A 24,712-nucleotide genomic window follows, 5' to 3' on the forward strand; every position below is an offset into this window, starting at 1 on the left:
TTAGAAAAAAAAAGGAATTCATTTAAATTAAGTACCATTGCAATACATAACCATGTGGTGCCAGATAGTTATTTTGAGATGAAATAAACAAAAATATTTTAATCCTAGATTAGCCCATGAGTTTCTATACAAATCATTTTCATCTCTAAACTTCCAAATATTATATTTGAGTTCCTAAGTTTGTCACAAAAACTATCATCATTAATTCTCAGTTAATCATTTTAACAAAAATCAAATCTTGTTTTTTACCCTAAACTTATTTGGTGTGATTTCAAATACTAGTCTTAAGTCTACATAAACATTTGTTCATTGGATAGACAGTGACAAACTATTGTTTTACATAAACTTAAATACAAACCATACAAATCCATATTGAAACTATTCCAAGCAACAGATTGTGTTCTGCGACTTCTGCATGTAGAGAAACACAACAAAGTTTTCAATGGAAACCCTGCAGCTGATGCAGCTAAGCCATTAGAATCAGGACATAAAAGTGATCTGCTCTGTTATAACGTGTTCTACTTCACATACAAAAATTCAATAAACAAGAAGAAGAAGAGAAACTCTCTTAAAACCAAACACACTAGGCTACAGAAGAATTCCATAAATTATCAACTGTTAAACTTGTTTCTTTATCCCGAGGTAGCTAAATAAGTCAAGCTTCACATGCCAATAGAGCTTAGCTCATTGGCACCCGTCTCTGGCTAAAAGGTCATGAGTTTGAACCTCCTCACAAATATGATAATATCTTCCAAGTCCATCACAACTAATCTCACGCGCAACCTTACTACATTTAGTTGTCAAAGAAACTCGTAAGATTTTAAATCCTAAGTATATAACCGCCGTAATTAGAACCTGATTTGCTCTATGCCCCCTTTACTTTTTAGCGGTTGCCTTCTAAAGTTCATCATCTAAATAGTTTCTATAGTCCAAAGCATGTGATGAGTGTGATCATATCAACGCCTAGCTCATGGTATTCCTTCAACTATTAGAGTAAACAAAATCAAAATATATAGGCACAAAAGACAGTAGGCTTGACATGAATCATCTTAAATTTACATTGCAGTCCAAAGAAATGAATCATGAATCAGTAATGCAACAAAATCTCAGGCCGTTAATCAATGAAAAATTCAGAAATGAGAAACAAATTTTGCAACCTAATTCTTCTCTATTCGGCCTACACTATCTTATTGCCAAACCCACTTCTAAACGCCAGTGCCCTAATTCATCTTGTTAGGGAAACGCTTGAACCAGGCAACAAGTTATAATTAGAGTGTTCTTATGAGGTCAATTTCTAAAGCTGACGCACAAAACCACCCTCGACCTTCATTTATGGCTGTGTGTTGTAATCAGGGGATCCAGCCCCCGGGGCAGATAGGAAAAATTGTACAGACACTCACACTACTATAGCGAATCTTCAAGTTCTTTCATCTGCTCCTTCTTCTTCAGTTCTTCTTCATATTGTCTTAACCTCTCTTTCACCTTCTCCTGCATCATCCCGAAAAAACAAATCAAAACAGAAACAAAAGAGAAAAGAAACGAAATCCTCAATCAAACCTTCCAACAAAAAAAAAAACTATATCTCAGAATTGAAAGATTAAAACAAGGTCTGATTATAGAATAATGCCATTTCAGCCGAGACAATTTTTCTTTCCATCCAAGCGATTCACCCAGAATAAGTCGGAGAGATTAATTGAAACAGAAGTGATCTAACCTTATAGCCAACTTCAACGCGGTGCATTACGTAGAAGCCGAGAACGCCGCCGACGATGGTGCCGGTGATGATCCTGACATAAGCCCATTTACGATAATTGCCTACCATTTTCCCGATCTCTCAGCTCCTTTCCTTCTCGGATTTTCTGTAGAAATTGAGCAGCTTTTGGGGAGAAGGAATGCGCCGAAGATGCTGGCGGCCATGGACTGGTTATAGAAATGGATATGGACTGGACATGGTCCGACGACCCGATTTGGCTTCGGCCCGAATATTGAATAATATCTTATAATTTCTATACATACCTTTATTTGGTTACATAAAAAAGATATTTAAATTATGAGTAGCCTTAATTGATATAAATTTATATAATTTGTATACTCAAAAAAATTGTATGATTTGTGTTTGAGTTGCATATTATAAGTAATTTTTTCTTTCGGTTTTTAAAATTTGAGATTGCGATTGTAGGATGAATATGAATCTTTGACGGAAAAAAAAAATTATTGATGTTAACTGATGAATTATATTATTATTTGTAACAACTCGAAGAATGAATTTTACTACTTTATGCTCAATAAGATTGATAAATTCATAACCTCAAATAATTATGCTTTCAGAACTTTATCAATAGTAAGTAGCTCAGTAGATAAGATAACTATTATCATCGAGGTTCAATTTTCCACTTTGTAATTATTGAACTCAAACAAAAGAACAAAAAGTCTTGTCAACTTGATTATGATTCCAAACTATAGATGCCACGAGATGCTAAATTGTCCAATTATCTTAAATCAATACAACATGTCTAATTCTTCTAAATAATTATTTTCAAGTTTATCAAGAATGTCTCGTATGATTTTCGATTCTCTATCTAATTACACATATCCAACTCTCAGTTTCATTTTAACAAAGTTTAATGCATGTATTGAACAAGTGTAGCTGAATACACAAAGAGACCCAATTACATACACTCTTAATTACACCTAAAATTTTGTCAATGACAAGTATAACTCAATCTATAAGAAACTTATTACTATCACAAAAGTCGATGGTTCGATCTCCTACTCTCTAATTATCTAATACCAATTCAACACATACCTAATTCTTCTGAGGAATTATTTCCAAATTTACAAAGAATACCTCATATGGATTTCGAATTCTCTGTCTAATTACAAATAATCTTTAATTTCAGCAGAGTTCAATACATGTATTAACTATTAAGGTAGTCGGCAAACTGTTGCACTTTGACTTACTTCGATAGCTATGGCTTAAAGTTTGAAACCATAACACCAACTATATGCAGCCATTGCCTATTTGCTTTCTTCTGATGTTGTTGTGAAGGCAATTTCAGAAACCAAGGCCAAATGATCGCTGCCCACCTTCTGAAAAAGGAGGATCGATGTTATATTGGGTTGATTGTTGAGAATATTATGTGAAGCCTAGTAATGTATAGATGGATAAAAATAAACGTGGTAATTAAGACTGGTTTGATGGCTATTTTGTTTATCAAAAGTTAATCTTATTTGCAAAAGAAAAGAAATGCTACAATTATAATTCAATCTAAAATCATAATTTGACTAACATTTAGAAGTACTTTTAAGGGGTAAAAAGCAAAATAAATGAGTACACATATTAAATTTTTAAAAACAGAAAACAAAAGTTGAATTCGCCATAAATGGATTTTAACTTTCAACTACCTCGCATGGAAGGCCACCTGTTCTCAGAAGAATATCAATGGGAACAGTATCAACAACTCTTGTAGGAACAAGACCGTCAGAGTACCTAAATGAAAAAGGTAATAAGGATTGTCACATCAACAGCAGCAGCAAAACATTACAACTACCACTAAAATCTTTATCATTGTTACCAAGTGCACCTGCTTACCAAATATAATCCACAGTTCCAAGAAACTTCTCGTGGTAGGAAGTAGCCAATGGTTCACCACTGGATCCTCGTGTATTTGAAGGACCCTGAATGATGAGATGTTGCTTTGTTTTAAATATCGTCATAATTTCAGTATTTGAAGCAGCAAAACTGATCTAAACAACTAACTAATAACAAATAAAATATTTGATCTATAGGGGGTAGGGGGAGAGATGTAGAAACTAACGACTCTAGCGGTTCAGCCAAAGCTTTATACCTTTAGTGTGGCATATGAGCTGGTAAGCCTAAAGGGATTCCCCACTACTTGGCAGTCAGCACTGCCGGTAGCAGCTTTGATCTCTTCATCACTCCAGGAACTTTTTGTTTGTCTAAACAAGAAGCAATTCAAGTGAGAAAAATGAAATTTATAATAACAGATTTAACTGAAACCAACCAAATAGTAGTCTAGAAACAAAAAATTTTAAGGTCCACAGCAAAGCTATATACGAGAACAGAATTGAAAATATGATGAATATTCTGTACCTTCCCCAGCAGTAAAAAGGTCTCCAAGATTCCTTTTTGACACCCAGTACTTCAGCAGGATGGCAGCCAGATTGCCCAGACAATTCTCTTCGGTCATAGGACATGATACTTAGCTGTGAATGACATGCTAAATCAAACTCTGTATCCAACACTAGTCATATGATTTCTAATATTAATACATTAATCTAGCGCAAGAAAGACTAAATTTCTGTAATCACTGGCAAAAAGATCCACCTCGGATGATGATAAGAACTTGTATATTGCACTCTGTCAACAACAACAATCAGTCAAGGGTTAGACCTTCGTATTACAGGTAAGTATTTGAAAAACTACACCTAAATATAAATATAATTTTGGTATAAAACCTCAGGAGTACTATTGAAATCCCCGGCAAGAACAAAAGGAAGATTACTCCATTTCTGTGAAAGAATCTCTGCCCTCGATAAGAGATAACGAATCTGCAGTTTAGTTTCAAAATATGAAGAATAAGATTGTCTTTCATTTTTAATTTATCTTTGTCATATACAACAATGACATAACAAACAAAAACATCAAGAAAAATTATTTTTCATATCCTTTACTAACACGTGATTCATGAACTTCTCTGTTTTATGCTAAGACATACAAAGTCATTGAGAAAAACAAATTAACTAGGTTCTAATAGCAAATAATTACCAAATCACTGTACTTGAATATTTTTAAGTCTTGAAGGAAGTAAGAAAGGCATAAATAAATTGTGAACGTAAACATTTAGAGTAATATTTCATCGCCTTGCGGAGGTAGCAAATCTGGAAACACCAGACTGAATGATCTTGGCTTGAATACATGCATTTAATATATCTAGTAACATTTGAATAAAGAATAACGATGGAGGACAGTTAATATTTAATATTATTCCTATTTAGCATAGGACTTACTTGACCTAATTTGACATCCCCCCTGCTTGGGTTGTAAAGAACATGGATGTTACCAATCAGTAATTTTCTTGATTTAGCTTTGGACATCTGCCTGCATATAGAAAAGTTATGTTTCGAAAGTTGGTCCAATAAAAATTTAAATCTGAAAATGTCAGGTGAAAATTAGAACAAAACTGAAACTATATGCTACCTCAAGTTTCATAAGTGAGCTTTCTGATCAAGTTTAAATTGGTAAATGCAAAATCAAATGGATTAAATTTTTCTTAATAAATAATATTTCGTAGGGCATGCGGATGCTTGTGGATAACTTTAAAATCATCACACATGACCTCATTACGACAGATCAAACCTACAGCCAGATGATAATGAATTTCTACCTCTAGCACAGAAAGTTGAGCAACATTGTCACGAAGATTGAACCTCTTGAATTTGATGCTTTCTTCATCTATTAGTCGAAACCTTACCAAGTGAATAAAGCATGTTAGTGCATTTATACAAGTCTATAAAGAAATATCCTGAAGATGTTCCATATAACATATATAAGCAAAGCTTTAGCTTCCTACTTGTCAGCTTTCCAGAATATAGCACAACCGTCAATAGCATCTCCAGTGCGTCTCTGCCATTTCAAATTAGAATTCTTTAGCATCATATCCAATAAGCTGCAAAAGTACAAGGATCTATTGATTAAAAACAATAAATAACTAAACAGACCAAATGATGAATCACTCGGTGAATCAACAGTATTGGAGGTCGAAATTACTTGAATTAAGTCAACTTTTCCAGAAGATGAAAAGCATTAACACAATAGTCAAAAGGTCCCCAAATTAAAGTCATAGCAGTAAACTTCAAGGTTAGAAACTAAGAGGAAAAACCACTCAAAAAATTGTATGCTTTTCCCTATTTTAGCTGATTAGATTCAACTATGTTTCAGTCAATATCTGATGTAGAGTCATGTACTATTCGTTACACATAAGTTCATAATATGGAGCAAAATATAATTTTATCATGTGGATATCATATTACTTCCACCAAATCATCCTAGGGGAATGAAATACATCAAATTCTCAACATGAATACCAACCGTGTATGACCCAATGTAACCGGCTTTCTCCATGATTACTGAAACATCAAAATACTTGTCCACTTCCTACAAGTATTTGACAATCAAGAAAAAGTTTAAGGTTTCGTTATAGTAAGTCAGCAAGATAGTGCACAGAGAGGGGGGGGGGGGGGGGGGGGGGGGGGGGTGGAGTAAGAGCTAATCTGCAAGCAGATTATATCGGGGTTCCACATAAGAAGTTCCTCGCATATAACTCTCTTTCGGTAATTCCATTTCAGATATGATGAAGGAACATTGGAATATAGACCTCTGTGTTTCCATGCATTCCTTTCCGCCAATATGTTGTATGAAACTACACTTAATTTTTCTGGAATATCAATTTCATTAAAGCTAAATTATTTGCATGCTAGATTTGAAAAATAGATATTTTTCACATAAATAGCATTTCCTAACCACAAGGTTCAATGATAATTCATTTTACGACAATTAAAGCAAGAAAACCAGGAGCTAATTCCATGAAAAACTGGTACAAAGAAAAATCTAAACCGAACTCTAAATGAGCTCCAAGAAGGTCAATCATGTGACCATGTGCTATAGCCCATTTTGTGATTCTGCAATATTTTATTCATTAATTACCAACTATATTGCATTGCCATAGTTTGTCAAGAATACAACCTCCATACTTCTCTCGTGTTACTACAATTCAATCCCTCCGGACCCCTTTCTCCTCGATATCCTTTTAGATTTTTTTTTCATTTCTACTTCTAAAGTCTAATTTTTCTTCTGACATTACTCTAGTCACACATTAATGATGTTCTTGTTTTTGGACTAAACATTGTAATTTTATCAACGAGAAGAAATTATGAAGGACAATTAGATAATGAATCCAAGACACGAGGAATTTGTAGACGATCAGACTAGATATCCAAAATCTCCACATTTGACAGCAATTCTTTTTTTTTTTTTGATATCATGAATATGTATACCAGTTTACGCGCACCTCGACTAATGTAATTCCATAGGATATTAAATCCTAGGTGGACAAGTATACCAGAATTCTTATAAGCTTTATAAATAATAATAACATTCCCAAAATTTTACATAAGAGGGGACACGGTAAAGCTATAAAATGAACTGGAAATCAAGTAACAACATCTGTATTCTGTAGTGCCACACTGCCACCCCCAAAAACACCAGTTCTCGGTCTGAATCCAATAGATTAACCAATAATATACCAAGTGACACGCAGAAATCTACTTTTGTATTTTAAATAACTTCTGCTTTAGTAACGGCGGTTAGCATAATGGTAATATTTCGTTGTTAAAATTATGCTTAACTGCCATAACTTATACAATCGTCGGAGGCGGAATGATAATGGATTAATTGAAAGGTTAGAAGAGGATGCGAGAGCGACGGAGAGATTGTATACAAATGAACATGGAGTTAGTGATCCATCCTCGCTTAAGATACTCATAGTAAATTAGAGTAAATTACTAAAAAGTCACTCCCAGAATGAATGGATCAGAGTAAATTAGCAAGTGTTCAATCAGGAACGGGAAATAACTCATGAAATACCTTCAGAAGCGGAAGGTTGATCGACCTCAATCCAATGGCGTACAATTTCAACTCCTTCGTTAATCTGTGTTCTGGTGGAGGAGTTGTACCATCGACGACTGTAAGAGGCAGTAGATTTCGGTAATGACGACGTAGATGAAACATCGGCATCGTTGGAGCAGCAAAAGAAGAGGGATTTGCAGAAATAAGAGTAGTGACGTAGAAGCGAGCCGCAGCTGAGGAATGTAGTGGCCATGGAAGCGGAAGCGCGCCACAGCCACAACGATGGAACGGAATATTTGGATGGATAATTCACCTCTCTTCACCCAATTTCAAACTTCACTAAAACTTCTTGTGGCAGTTATTTAAATAAATTATAAAAACTAAAATATGAATTAATTTTTTCCACGATGCTTTATCCACTTGTCACAAATAAAATATAAATTATATAATGCCTCCATTAACATTACATACTTATAATAATTATTAAATATTTTCTTAGAAAAATAATAACAATGGTTTAAATATATTATTAAACATTCATATCAAATAATTAATGTCTAACATACCACCTTAGTTTTATTTTCTACGAACTTGCGTATTAATATTTGTCTTTTTTTTTAATCTGAAGCAGTATTTAGTTTTAGAAGTTTGACCAACGTTGCAAAGATTTTATAATGTTTATAAAATATAAAATTAATGTACTTAGTATATTATAAATTACATTTAATAACATCAATGAACCAAGGCCATAACCCATGCTAAGGATCAACCTGCCGTGACGGTTAAATCACAGAAAATATTTAATACTAATTTGATATTGGTATTTTTAACTTTGATTCATTTTGATCCCTCCACTTTAAAACGATCAGTTCTGTACTTTTAATTTTAACTTTTGTTCATGTACTTTGAAAATATCCATTTTGGTCAACCATTGTGGGAATATATTGTTGCACTACTGTCTAGAGAGCATATAAGCCAGGTCAGAAGTTCAAATATACATAAAAAACATAAAATTAGAGGGGCAGAATGTTTGCATATAATGTAATGATAAAGTTAATTTAAACTTATCTACTACCACCTTGTTGAACTCAGAGAAAATAAAAATGATCTACTAGTCAAATATTGAGCAATAAACAGGGAATTGATGGCCTGATCCTGTACTGCAGATGCTAACAGCAGCTAAATAGAACATGTGAGTGGAGTTGTACAATATGCTACACAAACAAAAAGTTAACGACCTGTTGTCCCCGGTCGAGCGTTCCAAAAAACCTGAAAGCATTAAGAACGTACAGGAAGCAGATAAAATGAAACCTGCTAGTTTGAACTAAATGGCTAGAAAGACAATCTTCTATCACATATAAAATCATGGAACAGGAAATGAACCTTCATTTCAAAGGACAATATCTACGGGCATTTTCTTTGAATATAAGAAGCCCCATGTTCTTCATACCTGTTAATTGCACAAAATTTAAGTGACTATAGTGATGACAAGCACAAATTTTATATGATTTCTTAAAACTCAGTCAAATCTATTAACATGAATGTGAATCTATGCAACTTTTCCCTTCGGGGGGGTGTGGGGCAAGTATTTAGACTTACTCGGATTTGGAGAACCACATTTGCTGAAATGAACCAAGAGAGGCCAATATACTCCCTCCTATCCAGACACTGCATTAAATTTAATCACCAGAGCTCAGACAAAAGACACAGTAGGAACGTAAAATTATGCAAAAAGATTAAGCAAGGAACATTGTATCATGGTGCCAACCGTGCATACTGCTTACAGAAAAACATAGTGGTTTTAAATTGATTTCAAATATACCTAACCGAACACATCAAAAACATAATGCATAGATTATTTTACCCTGTAGCTGCCCCAATGGACAGGTACCAGTAAACGTAATAAATAGAATATGTGACGAATGTCGCATGTGTGCAGATATATGTATGAATTGCATACGGATGCCTAGAAGAGGAAGGTAGCATTTGATTGCCTTGCACAGATGTCTAAAAGAAGACAAAAAGTTACATGGCCTCCATACTTCACAAGAAAATCAATAACTAGCCTGCACCCTGTGGCACCAAGACACCGGTCGTAAAAACTGGAAAACTCCAATTATTATTCTGATGTTTAGCACAATTTTGCCTCGTAATGATTGATATCTGTACTACTATTTTCTTCACTTCATAGATATGGCACACAGAGAGAATCATCGATGCAAGCATACACGAAAGGTTGAATTGACTAGTATTCTGAGAAGAAGAAGAAATGAGCAGAGAGTGCAAGATCATGCCTGAATCTTCTTTCAGTGGCATTTCCACTCGCCAATACTTTAACCCTAGCAGCTTGAGGAGACTCCTACAAGTTAAGGAAAATCATTGACGGTAATTATGTCTCAAATTCATGGAACCTTCTTCCATTCAGGCCACATAGGGATATCTATTGATTAATTGATATACCTCTAATAAGTCTTTCTCAAGACGTTCTTTGAGCTGTTGCATTGAAGCTGTTCCACCAGCAAGCTGGATGAGGTAGAAAATATGAGATCAAATTTCATGGGGAGACGAAAATGGTTTGCAAACTGTTTATGACAATAAATATGCTAAAACAAGCAAATATTTCAAATGCATGAGCCACACCATCTAAGATGATCTGATCTAAAACTTTTCCAGTCATTTTAAATATAAAACAAACAGAAACTAATAAACTTGTGTATTATTTACACCAACCAGATGTCTCAATAAATGAAAATTTCAAAGAAAAGGAGAAGAAAGAAATTAGAACACCAAACCATACCAGTATACTGCTAAACAATTCTCTGCGAATATCCACATCACACTTATTTATACTCTCGATTACCTGCATAAATGAAGAGTGTAGTTAATGTTATCTTCTTGAATTTAGAATTTTTCTCTAAGAGTCCTGCTGTAAAAATATTTTGAAATCTCAGACAAATTTCAAAAACAGAAGAATGAAGATTGATTTCTTATTAGTTTTTTAAATTTTGGCAACGATTAAGAAACAATTTTGAATGAAGATTTGAAAACAATAAACTTAGTACTAATACTATACAAACATGAATTTTATAATAATAAACCTAAAAACTAAAATAGAGCCTTAAAATTTTGAAGGATTAAGAATGTGAAGATTTATCAAATGAGATTATGGAAGTAAAAATGCAAACGTAGATCAATCCCAGCTTCTATGGTAATATTTGGTTTTTCCATTTCCAAAAGTGTGAGAACGAAACATTTGAGATTTGGTTTGGTTTATAGGCTATAAAACCGAAGCAAGACAAGAATATTAATTTTTTAATAAAAATATATACCCTAAATTAGCATGAATATGTTGTTTGAGAATGTTGGAAATTCAAATGTTTTCAAAATTTTGATTGCTTTTAAAAAAATAATAATAATAAAAAATTCAAACACCTTGTTAGAAAGTAAAAGGTTAACATTTGTTTGGTTCAGAATCCATTTGAAATTTGAACACTTGTTGGAAATTTAGGCTTAAAATAGGTAACATAGCCAATAAGCCAAAATCGAGCCAATCAATCTGATAATTTAAATATTTTCAATAATACCTGGTTAGTCCAGTTTTAGATATATAGCAAACCGAGCATCAAGATTCAATTCTTGACTTATATCTAAAATCAAACTAAAACAAATTAACACCCACGTCCAAATGTACCTCCAGAAATCAAAAACCAAACTCAACTCAAGTTGTTCGCATGGTAAAGACATAGTTGATGTTTTAGAAACTGAAAAATAAGGAACAAAAAATGTGACTAAGGTCATCAAGTAATGAGAGATTATAGTAGTAAAATTAATAATGTACCATCTGCGGCAATCCGTGAGCTGAGCGAGCTGTCTCAGTGAAACTCTCCATTCCAGGTATAGTCTAGTAATAGTGACGTGAGAGAGGGCGAGAGAGCAAGATGAGTAAAAAGAATTTCAAAATTTGTGCCAGATTATTACATGGCTACCCATTAATCTGAATGTGAATAACAAGATGACAAACTCCCTCACCTGGACTAACGAAGGATTAAATAGAACATCAGGAATCTTGAATCTATCAGCCCCAATTTCAATTGTCCTGTTCAAGCATAAAGGAGAACGAAAGTTTTAACAAAAAGAAAAGGATGATTTAAAGGAAAAAATGGAGAAAAGACAACATCCTATGACAATTTGTGTAGCTAAGAACAAAAGGTTAGGCATAAATGAAAAAAGGGGAAAGTTAAGTGAAGGAATAAAGCGGAATGCAAGCTACGCATGAACATATAATCATCCGAAACCTTATTACATGACTTACTGTCCATCAGGAAGTTCATATGGCGTCATTGGGATATTTGAATAGGCACTTTCTACAAAGATAGAAATATAAAATCCAGACCAATTAGCACATAACATTCATAAGTCTATGATATAAATATGATGCAAGAATGGTAAGCTGAAACTTAATAAAACATGTCCCCTCATGCTCGGAAGATTAGACTAGAACACCTTTAGAGTGAAAGGGGCCTAAAAATAAATGAGATGCAGAATACAAAGACAGAGATGAGACACTTCATGTCAAAGATAAATTGAATGGACCAAGTAAAGAAATTCTAACAACTAAAGAAAGTAATGGAGGGGCAAACCATCATAAGGAGTATCTGGTGCTCGGCATACGCATTCCTTAATATCACTAGCAATTACCCTCTGTCATCATAGAGTATCCAACTCAAAATCTAGCTAGTATGCATGATAAATGAGATATTAATGATCAATAAAATACCTGTGAGTAGAGTTTGTAACTTTCTGTAGTATTTGGGAAATCAAGGTCAACTATCTACAAGAGAGAAAAATGAAATGTCATATGAATAATTACCAACAATGAAAAACAGTAAATAACATCTTGAAGCTTTGAAGAAGAAAAAAGTAGCATACTTAATGTCTAACATAGAAAAACACGATACCGTAGATTTCTTACAGCAACAGCCAAGAGAAAAAGGATAACCATACCAAATCCTTGTTTCTTTTTATTATTAGAAGAAGAAAGATGAGAGTGGCACTATTAAATAGATATAACCAGATACAATATGCATTTCCTAAAATAATGTGTACTTTAAACTAACAAATTCTCGACTATACATCCTTATATCCCTTCCATCATAAGGCCCAAAAAACAATCACAAAACGTTTTTCAATATGGTAAAATTATATGGGAATTGAAATCTAAGAAGTGAAGAAACTTAAAACTGCAAGAACTAATATGTACCAGCCCCAAAAAATGTCAAAAGGATATACTACAGATTCCATAACTATAAAATTCCACAATTCCAAAGATCTCCATTGTTTCATAAAATGAACAGTTCAAAGGTAAAATGCCTGAAATTCTCCAGGTCGTATTTCCTTCCTCTTGAAGGAGTATCTTGGCATTATCTGCGAGCATAATGGAAATTACAATTCAGCATATACACACAACAAAATGGTGCTTTAGATTCAAAAACTATTGTCAACCCTACCTTGATACCTTTGCTCTCCAAACTTTTTAACAAACAATCAGTAAGAAATTCTCCACCAACAGGAGAAGATACAACAGCCTGACATGAGAACATGGATGTGACATCATTTTAAAAAGAAAAATTAACCAAGATTATGCAACTCATTTTATCAACTCTAAAATACCTTTTGCAGAACATAGCCATCATGCACCGGGGCAACGGTTGTTGATCCACCACCACTGCAAAATTCATTCATTTAAAACCCAATTCCTCACAAAAGTCACTTTCAGGCAGAAAAACTACCATACTAACACTCACTTCAACTCAATTTCTATTTAGAGGTTATAAATATGCCATTAGTCTCAATTACTTTAAAAATCGAATAAACAAAAAAAATCTCAGATGTTTCTCTAAATATTTGTAAAAATAATCTGAAAAGTTCCCCAATCAAAATGATCAGCTAATAATTGAATCGAGACACAAATCCAAGAACTACTAAGAATAAAATAAAACAAAGAAACTCATGAAATAAAACGTGCAAAAACTCTGTGAAGTTGGTAACTTTAAAGAATGAAGAAATCAAATCATCGAAGTCATTTTTGTGCATGCAACTAATAATACTCTAGCCTTGGCCCTCCAGGCTTCAAGAGGAAAATATACAGCAGGCAAATGAGAAAAATTATATATATATTATATCAAGTACTGTACAATATCATCTGATACCTGTCAACAACAAGTGATGTAGCACGACCTGATGCAAATGACGTGAGAACCTGGCATCAAAAAGATTTTGAATAACTTTAAAAAATCAGTGAATGATCAAACTATGAAGACAACAAAACAACAAAGAATGTGCAACCCGAAGGTAAACACCACAAAAATAGAGCAAATAGGAAAGACATACAGCATTTTTTGCCAAAAATAATGCAGGAACTTTGTACTTCTCGAACATAATCTCTGCCGTCCTGCCAGTAAAAGTTTTATTAACAAATGCAACAGTATTAACCCCAAAAGGAACAGAAAAAGGAGTTCGTGAGTAATCAATTACCTTTCTCTCTGTTGTTGTGCATTAGAAGATGGTTCCGCAAGTAGCATGGGATGTTCTTGAGGATCAATCAGTAGACATTCTCTGAAAAATACACAATCAAATTCATAAAAATTATTATGAAGTCAACATAAAATCTAAAAGTTGTACAATTCATAGGAAAACCCCCATGAAGTAAGCAGCTTTTAACTGCTTACACTAAAGATAACTATAAAAATCCAAAATTTTCTTCATGGATTTGTAATGACAATTAATACAGTGGAAACCAGGATCACTCAGTGTCCAAAGGGCCAGAATGAGTGATCGTCTCAGTTCTCTTCTCTATTTCTCTGTCTAGGTCCTCCCTATTCAGAGTCTACTTCTTCCAACTCTCTATACGAAGGCAGCTTATATTGCAAAAATAAAAAATAAAAAATGACAAAAATTCTTCCAACCATCGGAAACAAAATTGTAGCAGACAGAGGTGTCCTGAGACCTTCTCAGGTTGCACAAGTTTTATTGATGCATGAAATTTATAAGAGGGAACAATTAATATTTCCAAAGAAAATAGCAATAAAAGTAAAACTGGGCATGCTTATAAAATAGCATTGTTAGGATTTTAAACGCGGTCTAGGATATAGTTTTTGTCAAATGCACATATCGACAAAGACGAATGAAAACCATCATCCAGCCCCATGACAGAAACAACAAGACATTCAATGTGTTCCACATGAAGACAAATGATCCATATACATCCATAGCATTTCCAGGCTCATAAATAAAGGTTATTAAAATGATCATGTCTATTACCTGAAAGCATGATCCCATATGCTATCAACAATATCCCAGTCAACAATCACTCCATCCTTTATAGGTGATAGTACCTAATGAACAGCAGGATTGATATAACAGTTTTTTTTTTTTAATTAAAGAAATCAAATTATAATGTGTCCAGAAAACTCCAAATAAACCCAATGACAGTAAACATACTTACCTCCATATTATCACGGCGGAACCCTAAAGCTTGAGATCCAACATATAGTTTGCGTTTTCCCTTGCCTTTATCAGAATCGAGAGTTTTAGTATTACTTTTAGATTCTCCAGCAGATCCAGAGTTCTTTTCGGCACTTGTAGTGTCATCAACTTCCATTTGGTCAATTGAACCGACAACCTTAACAAACAATGGTAAAGGGCTGAGACGGATACAGCATGATGCCCTTAATCATTATGGCAGCAATAGCAGGCCTATCAAAAGCATCATGCAAACTGATCCTATATTGAAGTTTACGTAGAAATATGGGTGCTGTGCACACTGTCTCTCACATGGTCACTATATGGGCCAGAACCATTTGTCAGGTATCATTTCCTTTCCATTACAATCATTATACAACACTCTGTCATAAGTTCGATTCAATTGATGTCGATTAAAGTACAAAATCAAGAATACTTCTATTACCACATCTAGGAACACAACTCACAATTGGAACAGATACCAATCTCAAATTCTCCTAATAATAAAGTACCATTCTTATGCTACCAACTGAATAGCATTGATATCAGGTCTCTCAAGCAACGGAATATCCCAACACGAGATACTAAAAATAAGATGAAATTTTCAGCTCATAAGAAATACCAAATCCCATGTTTCTTAATTAAAAATCTCAATTACCAAAATTGGAGGGGTAGGACTGGATTCTAGAATTCACAGGTGTAAAATTACAGAATCTATAAGACTTAAGAAAAAAAACAACCCCGAGTCAATAGCATCATTGATGCTAGAGACCTGATATCAATGTACCATATTGAGTAAGTGGTCAGCATTCCCTTGTTCGTAAAGTACCATATTGAGTATTTCACGTGTCCACTCAACATATAAACAGAGTGCGTCAAATGCAGCTAACCAATTATGAACGGAACATCCAAAACTCAAAAACTTTAACGCTCTGAGCAGTGAAACAAACATATCTTACACTAACACAACATTGGACACTCGAACAGTTCAAAACATCAAGACCGCAAACATGTAGCATAACAATGAGTTAATACATCCTGGGCGTGTCAAATGCATAAATGCTTACAGAGGGGAAAACAGCCTTGGGAGCATCTTCTCCGGCATAACCAGCTTTGCAAGTGTGCGAGCCCAGATCAAGGACTATAGCTGATACCTCGTCTGTAGAAGAACGAACAATTAATGGGAATTAAAGCAAAAGTAATTCGTAGATAAGCGCGGGACTATGCGTAAATTTGAAGAGGCCAGGAAAATCGGTATACTCACCACCTCCATACATGGCCGAAGGATACGTACAATACAGTGAAGGAATAAGAGTGATATTAGGGTTTTTTGAAACTTCCCCTAAAACCCAATTTTAGGGTTTAGGAACGGAGGACCGACTTCCGACGCCGTACGAGAAGGAAATACAGCGAGATTCACACTTCAACCCGGGAAGTTTACTGATTCGCCAATTGATCGGCCGGCAATCGGCAACTCTTGTGAGAAGCGGTGAAGTACAGTGGTCGGAATCTCCCTTCTTTGTATCGGCCGATGGAGGCCCAATTTTTCGCCCAACAAAATTTATCGTTTTTTGGGCCCAGCCCAATTCCAGTGTTTTTTTTTTTTTTTTAATTTACAAATCTGTGGTGATGGTTAAATATTTATTTATATAATATGTCCTGTTATTTTATGATTTTTTATATTTTTTTCCCTCTTCACATGATATTGATATGATATGGTTGTAGAATTTTTTTTTATTTTAAAATATTTCAGGTTCTTTCCTAAGATATGTACCTTATTAAATTATAATCTAATCCATATTTGTATTTAAAGTATATTAAATTGTATACAATTTAGAGTTTAAAATTAAGATCTCACGGTTTAAGATTTTCTATTTCATATTTGTGTTAAAGTGATTAGATTTTGGATTTTCTTTTCCATATTTATGTTTTAAAAATCTATTAAATTATTTAAAGTTTGGAATTTGGGATGTGGAATTTTTTATTTTAATTAATAAAATTAAAATTATCAATAATTTCCAACAACATGTCATGAGTAAAAATCTTTACTTTTTTATTTTTCGAAATTATTGTTGTATGGCTTGCGCTAATAGATCTCTATAACTGAAACTCTTGTTTAAGTTGAACAGTATTATGATTAGCGTACGACTCTACCACACGATTCCATGCCCTTATCACTGTGCTGAGATATATGATGAATAAAAATAATCCACATAGAATTTTTACACAAACTTGTAAATCTTTGTAGCTAAGTTAAACAATATATATTTTAAATTGATAACTTTTTTGCTAAATTGGTTGAAAAATGAAATTTTGTGATGCAAGTATTTTATGCACCCCTCCCCCTCTTTTTTGTTATATGTTTAAATTTTATCCATGATTGATATATCTCCTCTTTAATAGACAAAAGATAAATAAATAAATTTATTTATTTATTAATATCGATACTCTATGAATAAACACATATAGTTTCACAAAAATCTTTATCGTTAAAAAATAGTAACTTTGTATTATCCTATAAAACTCATGTCTTATGTCTCCATCCTTACATTTTTCGTGGGGTAACATCTAATATCTTATTTTATTATTATTATTTTTAATACAACAACATGAGATATGAAAATTCAAATATCTAACATTTTAAGATATCTGAGATTTTTTTCTCTACTTCACATTTTTTAAATTTTGTTACTTTATTATTGTACATTGTATATACATGCAAACATATACATACATACATAAATATGTGCTACATACACATATATGCATACACAATAATTAAAGCATCAAATTTGTGACTTAATCTAGAAACAAAAAGTGAAGGAAAAATAGAAAAGGATGTCATATTGCAAGTGAGAACACGCACCAAAAAAGTTGATAAATTAGAAAAGGGGAGAAGCAGATAAATCACCCACGCAAGTGCTCAAAATAAATTGATTATAATATTTTGTTCTTTCAATATTTTGATTTATTTTCGTTATTATACTTTAAAAAAATATATCTATTATGATTCATATATTTTAAATTTTTATTCATTTGAGTTCATGTATTTTAAAATTATGCTAATTTTAGTCCTATATATTTTGAAATATTCGTTTTGATTCCTATATTTACAAAATTTTAACACAAAATTAATACATAATCGAAAATCTTCAATCAACATCTATAATTAATTAAAATTACAATCGAAATAAATAAGACATAAATTATAATGAAATAACAAAAAATGATAATTTTCTAAACGTATAAAATTCAAACTAAAGTTAAATAAACTAAAGTTAAATCATTTTTATCCTATTTTATTTTTGGATGAAAGCTGCATGATGACGTTGCTGTCAAAGCTTTTCGTGAAACAAGAGTGGGAAGGATCGTCGAAGGCTTGGAACTGGAAGGCTAATATATTATTATTATTATTATTATTATTATAATATATATAAAACAAAAAATGTTGCTTTCTTTCTTTTAATAGATATTGATAAGAGAGCATCAATTACGTTGCATTGATGTGACAAAAAAGTTTACTGAAACTCAACCATGTACGTTTCTGTTATTAATTTAATTTAATATCTTACTCTAACTTACCTAATGATTCAGTATCCGATAATTATTTGTATATGATTCCAATTAAATCAATATTTCTTGTTTAATCAGCCTTCTAATTTATAATATTCATAAAAGCATAAAATTTGATTGTCGTGCAAATGAATAAAATTTATATTTCATTTTGATATATTCACAACTGACAAACATGAATCAATTTAATATATTTATTATAAAATTAAAATTTTCATACTTGTTAGTAGTGTAAAATAGAAAAAATTAAAAAAATATTACATAATTAGTAACAAGAGAAGTATAATATCATGTCAGATAAATAGAGCTTTTTTTTCATATTATTTAATATTGCTAATTTTTTTTATCTAATATTATCCACAATCGCTTACATTGGATGGGTGGAAGCCTCAGCCTAATGATCAAGTAGGTTGGATCCAATTCTATTTGAAGTATTATATATTTTAATTTTTTTCCATAGAGGTAAATAAAGAAAGCACCAATGGAGGGCTTGTAAGCTTTTGGAATCTTCTCTTGTTCACATTATAGAACCTACAAAACCTTTAAATTCCCTATATATGCATATTTCGTTGTTTGTCCATTATTTGCAACAAAACCTTTAAATTCCCAAAATATATATTTATTTAGCTCAAACAATTGGTAGGCTGCTTTAAAATATAATTATCATTGATGCAGTATTTGGATTGGGGTCGAAGATATCTACACCAGTGTGGTATTGTGTCCAACACACTCGAATGTCTGAGTCAAACAATAGGTTGAATTGACCTCTAACTGACTTAAGTTGACTGACTTGATCGGATTTACTGAGAGATATCTAGTTCGATCGACTTGACCCATATAATTTTGGTTACACGTCATTTCTTTGATTTCATTTTAGGTGAACTATACCAATAATAATTAAATTATATAATCCATATTGAGATTGGCTCAAATTTCCAAATTATTTTATTACAAAAAAAAGAGTGAATTATATTTGATGGAATATTAATTAAAGTTAAAAATAAAAGAGGGACGTAAAGGTATGATATGTTAAATTTGTTTGATGGTTGATTGATGGGTGCTTGTAGTTGCGAGACAGCGATAAGAAGCCTTATTATATATATTGTTAATACCGCCAATCAAGCCCCACTCTTCCTTTGGAATTTCCACTCTTTCACACATGCTTCTTGTTTGCATATAACAATTAATATTTTGATTGTTTTTCCAATCCAATCCCGATGGGAAAAAAAGTGGACCGACTTTGAAGGGTTACTATACTCCTTGACTTCGCACCATCTTGATAATTTAATTTCATGCCCAAACGCAACAAAAATACATATTGCTTCCACTGCTCCATTTTCAACTTTCTAAGAAGACATTCACCAATCGGTGTTACAGCCCTCATACTGCAAATTAACACGTTTCATTCATCTAAAATTGATATAGTTATGTGTTATGGGAAGACAAAATTAGACGCGATAGGTGAACTGCATCACAGCTCTCCGTCGATACCAAGTCTCAGCCGACTAGGTATCGGCCAACCAGGCTCCGATCGAGAACTTCGATGGCCCTACGAAGGTGGGTCTGAACCTGGTAAAATTCTATTGCGGGCCACCGACCCCTTACTTCAATGTCTGACCCCACGATAAGATGTCACAGCCTAGAAGGGTATGTTTCCTAAGGGCATTATGACTCAACCAATAGGCTTAATAACTTTAAAGGTATGCTGAAAACCATATTATCAATAATACTCGGCAAACTTTCGATTCTAACTTAGGCATCGGAGCCTGTGTGGCTAGCACACACCGATCTTCGGTTCTATTTGTTTTCTGTTTTTAATTTCATTATTAACGAATTTGTCGAATTTTTTAAGTGGCTCAATTCTGCCCCAACAATTCAATTTGCTTAAAATATTATCGGGGGATCCATATTATATGACACAGAGAAATGGAATTAAATACCCAAATTATTAGCAATTAGTATTTATTTATTTTTTGAGAAATATATCCATTATTGTTAAACAATTTGAACAATGGGTTTTTTCTTTGCCTGGATGTTGTCGAGATTTCATAGACAAACGACACTGCCTATGATATTTTGTTAATACTAAATTCAATGCATCTTTCCATAGTGTTTTATTATTATTATTTTTTTTTGAGAAATGCTAAATGTAAATTTTTTTGTTCGAACTCACGATTTCTTGGTTTGAGGCATATGTCAATTATGACTGTATGTGAGGATGAGGGATTAAACTTACAACCTCGATTAGAGATATATGTCATTTATTGCTAAATTATGTTCGTTTTGACTCTACCCTCCGATTAATGATATATGTTTATGAAGAGAAAAATATTTTAAATCTTTCTATAATTTAATTTTTTTAGAGTAATTAAGAAGGCCACTTGAATTTTTGTTAGTAATAAAAAAAACCACTGGAATTATAAAAGCTAAAGTTTTGGATTTCTTCTTATTTCTCTTATTATTATTATTATTATTATTATTATTATTATTATTATTATTATTATTATTATTATTATTATTATTATTATTATTTTATTTTGTAAAGTTCCAAATTCGTTGCCTGCGGTTGCATTAACTTTGTCTAGCTTTCAACTATTTAAAAATATTATGAAGTTTTAGTCAAATTTAGAAAATAAAGATTTGGTTTTTTGAAATTTATATTTTTCAAACTTTCAAACGTGGCCAAAATTACAAAAATATTTTTAATAGATTATAAAACAAATAAAATTATTATTGCATACACATGATTTTTAAACGTAAGATGAAAACACAGTTGTAACAATATATTCTTTGAAAGAAAAAAAAAACTTTTTCTTTCTTATTTATTTAACTAGGAATTAAAAGGTTAATAAACTAAATTAAAAAAAAAAACGTGTACTATAAATAAGGTTGAAAAAGTCCAGCAAATAGCCAGCGGCCACGTGTTGTATTAAACAGAGCCCTGCATTAATCAAGGCCTCAATCCGGAGGTATTTTCTGGTTTATTCTCAATTTCTTAATACGGATTCGAACGACACTAGCTTGATTTTCTTTTTCTTTTTCTTTTAGAAGGAAAATAAGATCTATACTATGGGTTTTAAGTATTTTTTTTTATATGCCATTTTGATTTTCTCCCATCAAAGGATTCTTAGAAATCGGGTTTTTATTTCTTTTGTCCAAATAATTGTGAGTTAATATTTAAACTAATTAGCAAAGAACATCTTGAGGAGGATTTTATTCCTTTCATCCTACCAAAATTTATAATTTCAAGAATAAATAATTTAACCATGCTAAAATCAATACAATTATTTAGGACTATGACTTTTAGTTAGAAATTGATGTTGTTCTAGTGAGTTTAATTATGCTCTATACGAATACAACTAAGAAAACTACTCTCTACTAAAATAATGAGTAAAAATATAGAGTGTTGACGGTGGATTTTGGAGAGGTCAACGTATCCCCCAGATGAATGTATTTGTCGAGAAGCAAATGAGTCTGCAACCAAAAAATTCAACGTTAGTGGTGTCCCACCTAATACATTCTAACGCTAAAGTCAGTAATCGGCACAAGAAAATAAGAATAGACACCTTAAGATTTAAGTGACAGATCTTTTACTTACATGGTGTTGGTGGGAGTCCTTCACATTTATAAGTGTGGTTGGCCGATCAGGAAGGACGACGGTTGAGGAGGTAGAGGTACACGAGACTATACGAGGTCCTGAAGTGACGTACGCTCCCGACAATCAGTAGGAGATGTCTTCACCTTCAGGTGTGTTAACTTGCAGTTTGCAGGTTTTAGGTCGCAGTCCTCGACGTGTCACCTGTACAGCGACGGTGGCGTCGCCCACGAATGCTTGCACCGAATACCGTTTGTGATCCTATGCCTCACTGTTGTTTTCGAAATTCGACGTGTGTCATGCTCGACTTCTTCCTCGACATAAAGAAAATTTACCAATAGCACGAGTCATGTGTGTCACATTAAGTGTATAAGGGGTAAGAAATTAAGGTTACAAAACAAAACCCAAAGGAATATGGCCATGAACATGAAAAGTCAATCATGGAAAAGGAAAACAACTTTATTTGATATAAACACACAAAAGAAAACGACCTTTTGAAATCTGGGGACACACCCAATTCCCAATTCCCAAGTACCAAGCTCAATTTTGCTTCTTTAAATACACAAACTCCTCACCCACTTCCTCCATCTCTCAATTCTCTCTCTATCTTCAGACATAATGAACATGGCCCTTCTCTTCCTCTTCCTCATCATCTTCACTTCCTCTCTGTTCTCTCCTACTCTGTCTCGCACCTTACTGGGTCCTTCCCATACCCACACGCACACGCACACGACCGCCATTTTCGATGTCTCTGCTTCCTCAAAGCGAGCCCAAAACGCCCTTTCCATTCATCCCTCTCAATTCCGCAATAATCTCTCTCAAAATTCTTCCTTTTCTCTGCCATTGCACCCCAGATTGGCTCTTCACAACCCCTCCTACAAGGACTACCAGAGCTTGGTCCGGGCCCGCCTCGCCCGGGATGCTGCCCGGGTTCAATCTCTGAACCAAAATCTACACCGCGCTTTAAATGGGGGAACTCCCGGGTCTGACTCTGGGATCCGACCCGATGCAGTTACGGTCCCGGTTGTTTCTGGACAGAGCCAAGGGAGTGGAGAATATTTTGCCCGAATTGGCGTGGGGCAGCCTGCGCAATCGTTCTTCCTGGTGCCCGACACCGGCAGCGATATCACGTGGCTCCAGTGCAAGTCCTGCGACGATTCGGGTTCCTGCTTCAAACAATCCGACCCGATATTTGACCCGAGTTCGTCCTCCTCTTACAGCTCCCTCTCCTGCGATTCCCAACAATGTCAATCTCTGGACCGAGCCGGGTGCCAATCCGGCACGTGCCTCTATCAGGTCTCGTACGGCGACGGCTCATTCACCACCGGCGAATTCGCCACCGAAACGCTGTCGTTCGGGAGCTCCAATTCCATCTCCAACGTCGCCATCGGCTGCGGCCACGACAACGAAGGGCTTTTCGTCGGAGCCGCCGGTTTGATCGGGCTCGGAGGCGCGGCGCTCTCTCTGTCCTCCCAAATCAAAGCGTCGTCGTTTTCGTACTGCCTCGTGGACCGTGACTCGGACTCATCCTCCACTCTGGAGTTCAACTCGGGACGACCCGGTAACTCGGTCACCACCCCGCTACTCGTGAACCGGAAATTCAAATCTTACCGGTACGTGGAGGTGACGGGGCTGAGCGTCGGGGGGCAGCCGCTGCCGATATCGTCGACGAGATTTGAAATCGACGGCTCGGGACTCGGGGGGATAATCGTGGACTCGGGGACCACCATAACTCGGCTGCCGAGTGACGTGTACGACGCGCTCAAAGGCGCGTTTGTGAAACTGACCGGGAACCTGCCGCCGGCGGCAGGGATATCGCCGTTCGACACGTGCTACGATTTGTCGTCGCAGTCGAGCGTGGACGTGCCGACGGTGTCGTTTCAACTGTCAGAAGGGAAATCGTTGCGGCTTCCGGCGAATAACTACTTGATACGGATGGACTCGGCGGGAACGTACTGCTTGGCGTTTCTGCCCACAACGACGTCGCTTTCGATCATCGGGAACTTCCAACAGCAGGGAATACGTGTCAGCTACGACCTGGTCAACTCTCTCGTCGGATTCTCCTCCAATCAGTGTTAAGCCAGCCGCCTCTGTCTTATATTTGTCACCATCAAAATATTATTACAAGAGACAAAAAAAAAAAAAGGAAAGAAATTAATACTACAGACTTGAATATAATTGAAGTAGTTAAGGATAAGTGTTAATATTTCCATATATATTACAGAAGGTTGGGATTTCTTACTCCTTGTTTGTTATGTAATTCTCAGTGTTAATATATATGTATTATTAGTATTATCATTGGTTGCTACTATCTATATATTGCTTGTTTTATTTATTTTTAATTCTAAAATGATGTAAAAGATTTTAATGCATCA

General features: G+C 34.2%; 4 protein-coding genes across 11 annotated transcripts; 1 reads left to right on the plus strand and 3 right to left on the minus strand.

Annotated features, from left to right (window-relative positions):
- Positions 1 to 291: 291 nt before the first annotated feature.
- Positions 292 to 1,975, minus strand: LOC111006898 (ATP-dependent helicase/nuclease subunit). Of its 4 annotated transcripts, none has more exons than XM_088125046.1 (3): positions 1,715 to 1,975; positions 1,401 to 1,488; positions 292 to 451 (listed from the first exon to the last, which is right to left on the minus strand). In XM_088125046.1, the coding sequence occupies exons 1-2, from the start codon at positions 1,820 to 1,822 to the stop codon at positions 1,405 to 1,407; spliced, it is 192 nt and encodes a 63-aa protein (XP_087981172.1). In that variant the 5' UTR covers positions 1,823 to 1,975; the 3' UTR covers positions 292 to 451; positions 1,401 to 1,404. The 4 variants fall into 4 exon arrangements, with proteins under 4 accessions (XP_087981172.1, XP_087981171.1, XP_022134691.1 ...); XM_088125045.1 differs by having other exon boundaries at positions 292 to 457; XM_022278999.2 differs by having other exon boundaries at positions 292 to 411; positions 1,715 to 1,974.
- A 658-nt stretch (positions 1,976 to 2,633) lies between these two features.
- Positions 2,634 to 8,107, minus strand: LOC111007054 (carbon catabolite repressor protein 4 homolog 3). Of its 4 annotated transcripts, none has more exons than XM_088125042.1 (13): positions 7,667 to 8,107; positions 6,295 to 6,458; positions 6,113 to 6,178; positions 5,595 to 5,647; positions 5,409 to 5,490; positions 5,032 to 5,118; positions 4,480 to 4,572; positions 4,349 to 4,381; positions 4,115 to 4,227; positions 3,849 to 3,960; positions 3,593 to 3,678; positions 3,406 to 3,490; positions 2,634 to 3,090 (listed from the first exon to the last, which is right to left on the minus strand). In XM_088125042.1, the coding sequence occupies exons 1-13, from the start codon at positions 7,899 to 7,901 to the stop codon at positions 3,019 to 3,021; spliced, it is 1,281 nt and encodes a 426-aa protein (XP_087981168.1). In that variant the 5' UTR covers positions 7,902 to 8,107; the 3' UTR covers positions 2,634 to 3,018. The 4 variants fall into 4 exon arrangements, with proteins under 4 accessions (XP_087981168.1, XP_087981170.1, XP_022134918.1 ...); XM_088125044.1 differs by having other exon boundaries at positions 6,399 to 6,458; positions 7,667 to 7,794; XM_022279226.2 differs by lacking the exon at positions 6,295 to 6,458 and having other exon boundaries at positions 7,667 to 8,075.
- Positions 8,108 to 8,643: 536 nt separating this feature from the next.
- ARP4A (actin-related proteins 4A) lies at positions 8,644 to 16,681 on the minus strand. 2 transcript variants are annotated; one of them, XM_022279225.2, is made up of 21 exons: positions 16,434 to 16,676; positions 16,237 to 16,328; positions 15,153 to 15,329; positions 14,969 to 15,042; positions 14,183 to 14,263; positions 14,039 to 14,099; positions 13,858 to 13,907; positions 13,319 to 13,373; positions 13,156 to 13,233; positions 13,019 to 13,072; positions 12,426 to 12,479; positions 12,289 to 12,349; positions 11,961 to 12,012; positions 11,678 to 11,744; positions 11,487 to 11,549; positions 10,446 to 10,508; positions 10,109 to 10,171; positions 9,943 to 10,007; positions 9,248 to 9,316; positions 9,032 to 9,098; positions 8,644 to 8,917 (listed from the first exon to the last, which is right to left on the minus strand). In XM_022279225.2, exons 1-20 carry the CDS (start codon positions 16,444 to 16,446, stop codon positions 9,053 to 9,055), a joined length of 1,338 nt encoding a protein of 445 aa, XP_022134917.1. In that variant the 5' UTR covers positions 16,447 to 16,676; the 3' UTR covers positions 8,644 to 8,917; positions 9,032 to 9,052. The 2 variants fall into 2 exon arrangements, 1 of the variants encoding a protein (XP_022134917.1); XR_015791420.1 differs by lacking the exons at positions 8,644 to 8,917; positions 9,032 to 9,098; positions 9,248 to 9,316; positions 9,943 to 10,007 and adding an exon at positions 11,340 to 11,409 and having other exon boundaries at positions 10,108 to 10,171; positions 16,434 to 16,681.
- A 6,204-nt stretch (positions 16,682 to 22,885) lies between these two features.
- On the plus strand, positions 22,886 to 24,632 carry ASPG1 (Eukaryotic aspartyl protease family protein). The gene has a single exon (XM_088124727.1). It carries the CDS (start codon positions 22,956 to 22,958, stop codon positions 24,414 to 24,416), a length of 1,461 nt encoding a protein of 486 aa, XP_087980853.1. The 5' UTR covers positions 22,886 to 22,955; the 3' UTR covers positions 24,417 to 24,632.
- Positions 24,633 to 24,712: the final 80 nt, after the last annotated feature.

Source organism: Momordica charantia (genome assembly GCF_013281855.1).
Source record: "Momordica charantia cultivar OHB3-1 chromosome 6 unlocalized genomic scaffold, Mcharantia_2.0 BLBB01000006.1, whole genome shotgun sequence".
In the NCBI taxonomy this organism is placed as follows: domain Eukaryota; kingdom Viridiplantae; phylum Streptophyta; class Magnoliopsida; order Cucurbitales; family Cucurbitaceae; genus Momordica; species Momordica charantia.

Coding starts and splice junctions, on each gene's coding strand:
- LOC111006898 (XM_088125046.1), bottom strand. CDS start 1,822: ATGGTAGGCAATTATCGTAAATGGGCTTATGTCAGGATCATCACCGGC. Junction 1,489..1,714: donor GCGTTGAAGTTGGCTATAAG/GTTAGATCACTT, acceptor GGGATGATGCAG/GAGAAGGTGAAAGAGAGGTT.
- LOC111007054 (XM_088125042.1), bottom strand. CDS start 7,901: ATGGCCACTACATTCCTCAGCTGCGGCTCGCTTCTACGTCACTACTCT. Junction 6,459..7,666: donor TCAACCTTCCGCTTCTGAAG/GTATTTCATGAG, acceptor TTGATATTCCAG/AAAAATTAAGTGTAGTTTCA. Junction 5,648..6,112: donor GTTACATTGGGTCATACACG/GTTGGTATTCAT, acceptor TTGAAATGGCAG/AGACGCACTGGAGATGCTAT.
- ARP4A (XM_022279225.2), bottom strand. Junction 15,330..16,236: donor CCAAGGCTGTTTTCCCCTCT/GTAAGCATTTAT, acceptor TTGTTTGTTAAG/GTTGTCGGTTCAATTGACCA. Junction 12,013..12,288: donor ACCAGATACTCCTTATGATG/GTTTGCCCCTCC, acceptor CTATCTTTGTAG/AAAGTGCCTATTCAAATATC.
- ASPG1 (XM_088124727.1), top strand. CDS start 22,956: ATGAACATGGCCCTTCTCTTCCTCTTCCTCATCATCTTCACTTCCTCT.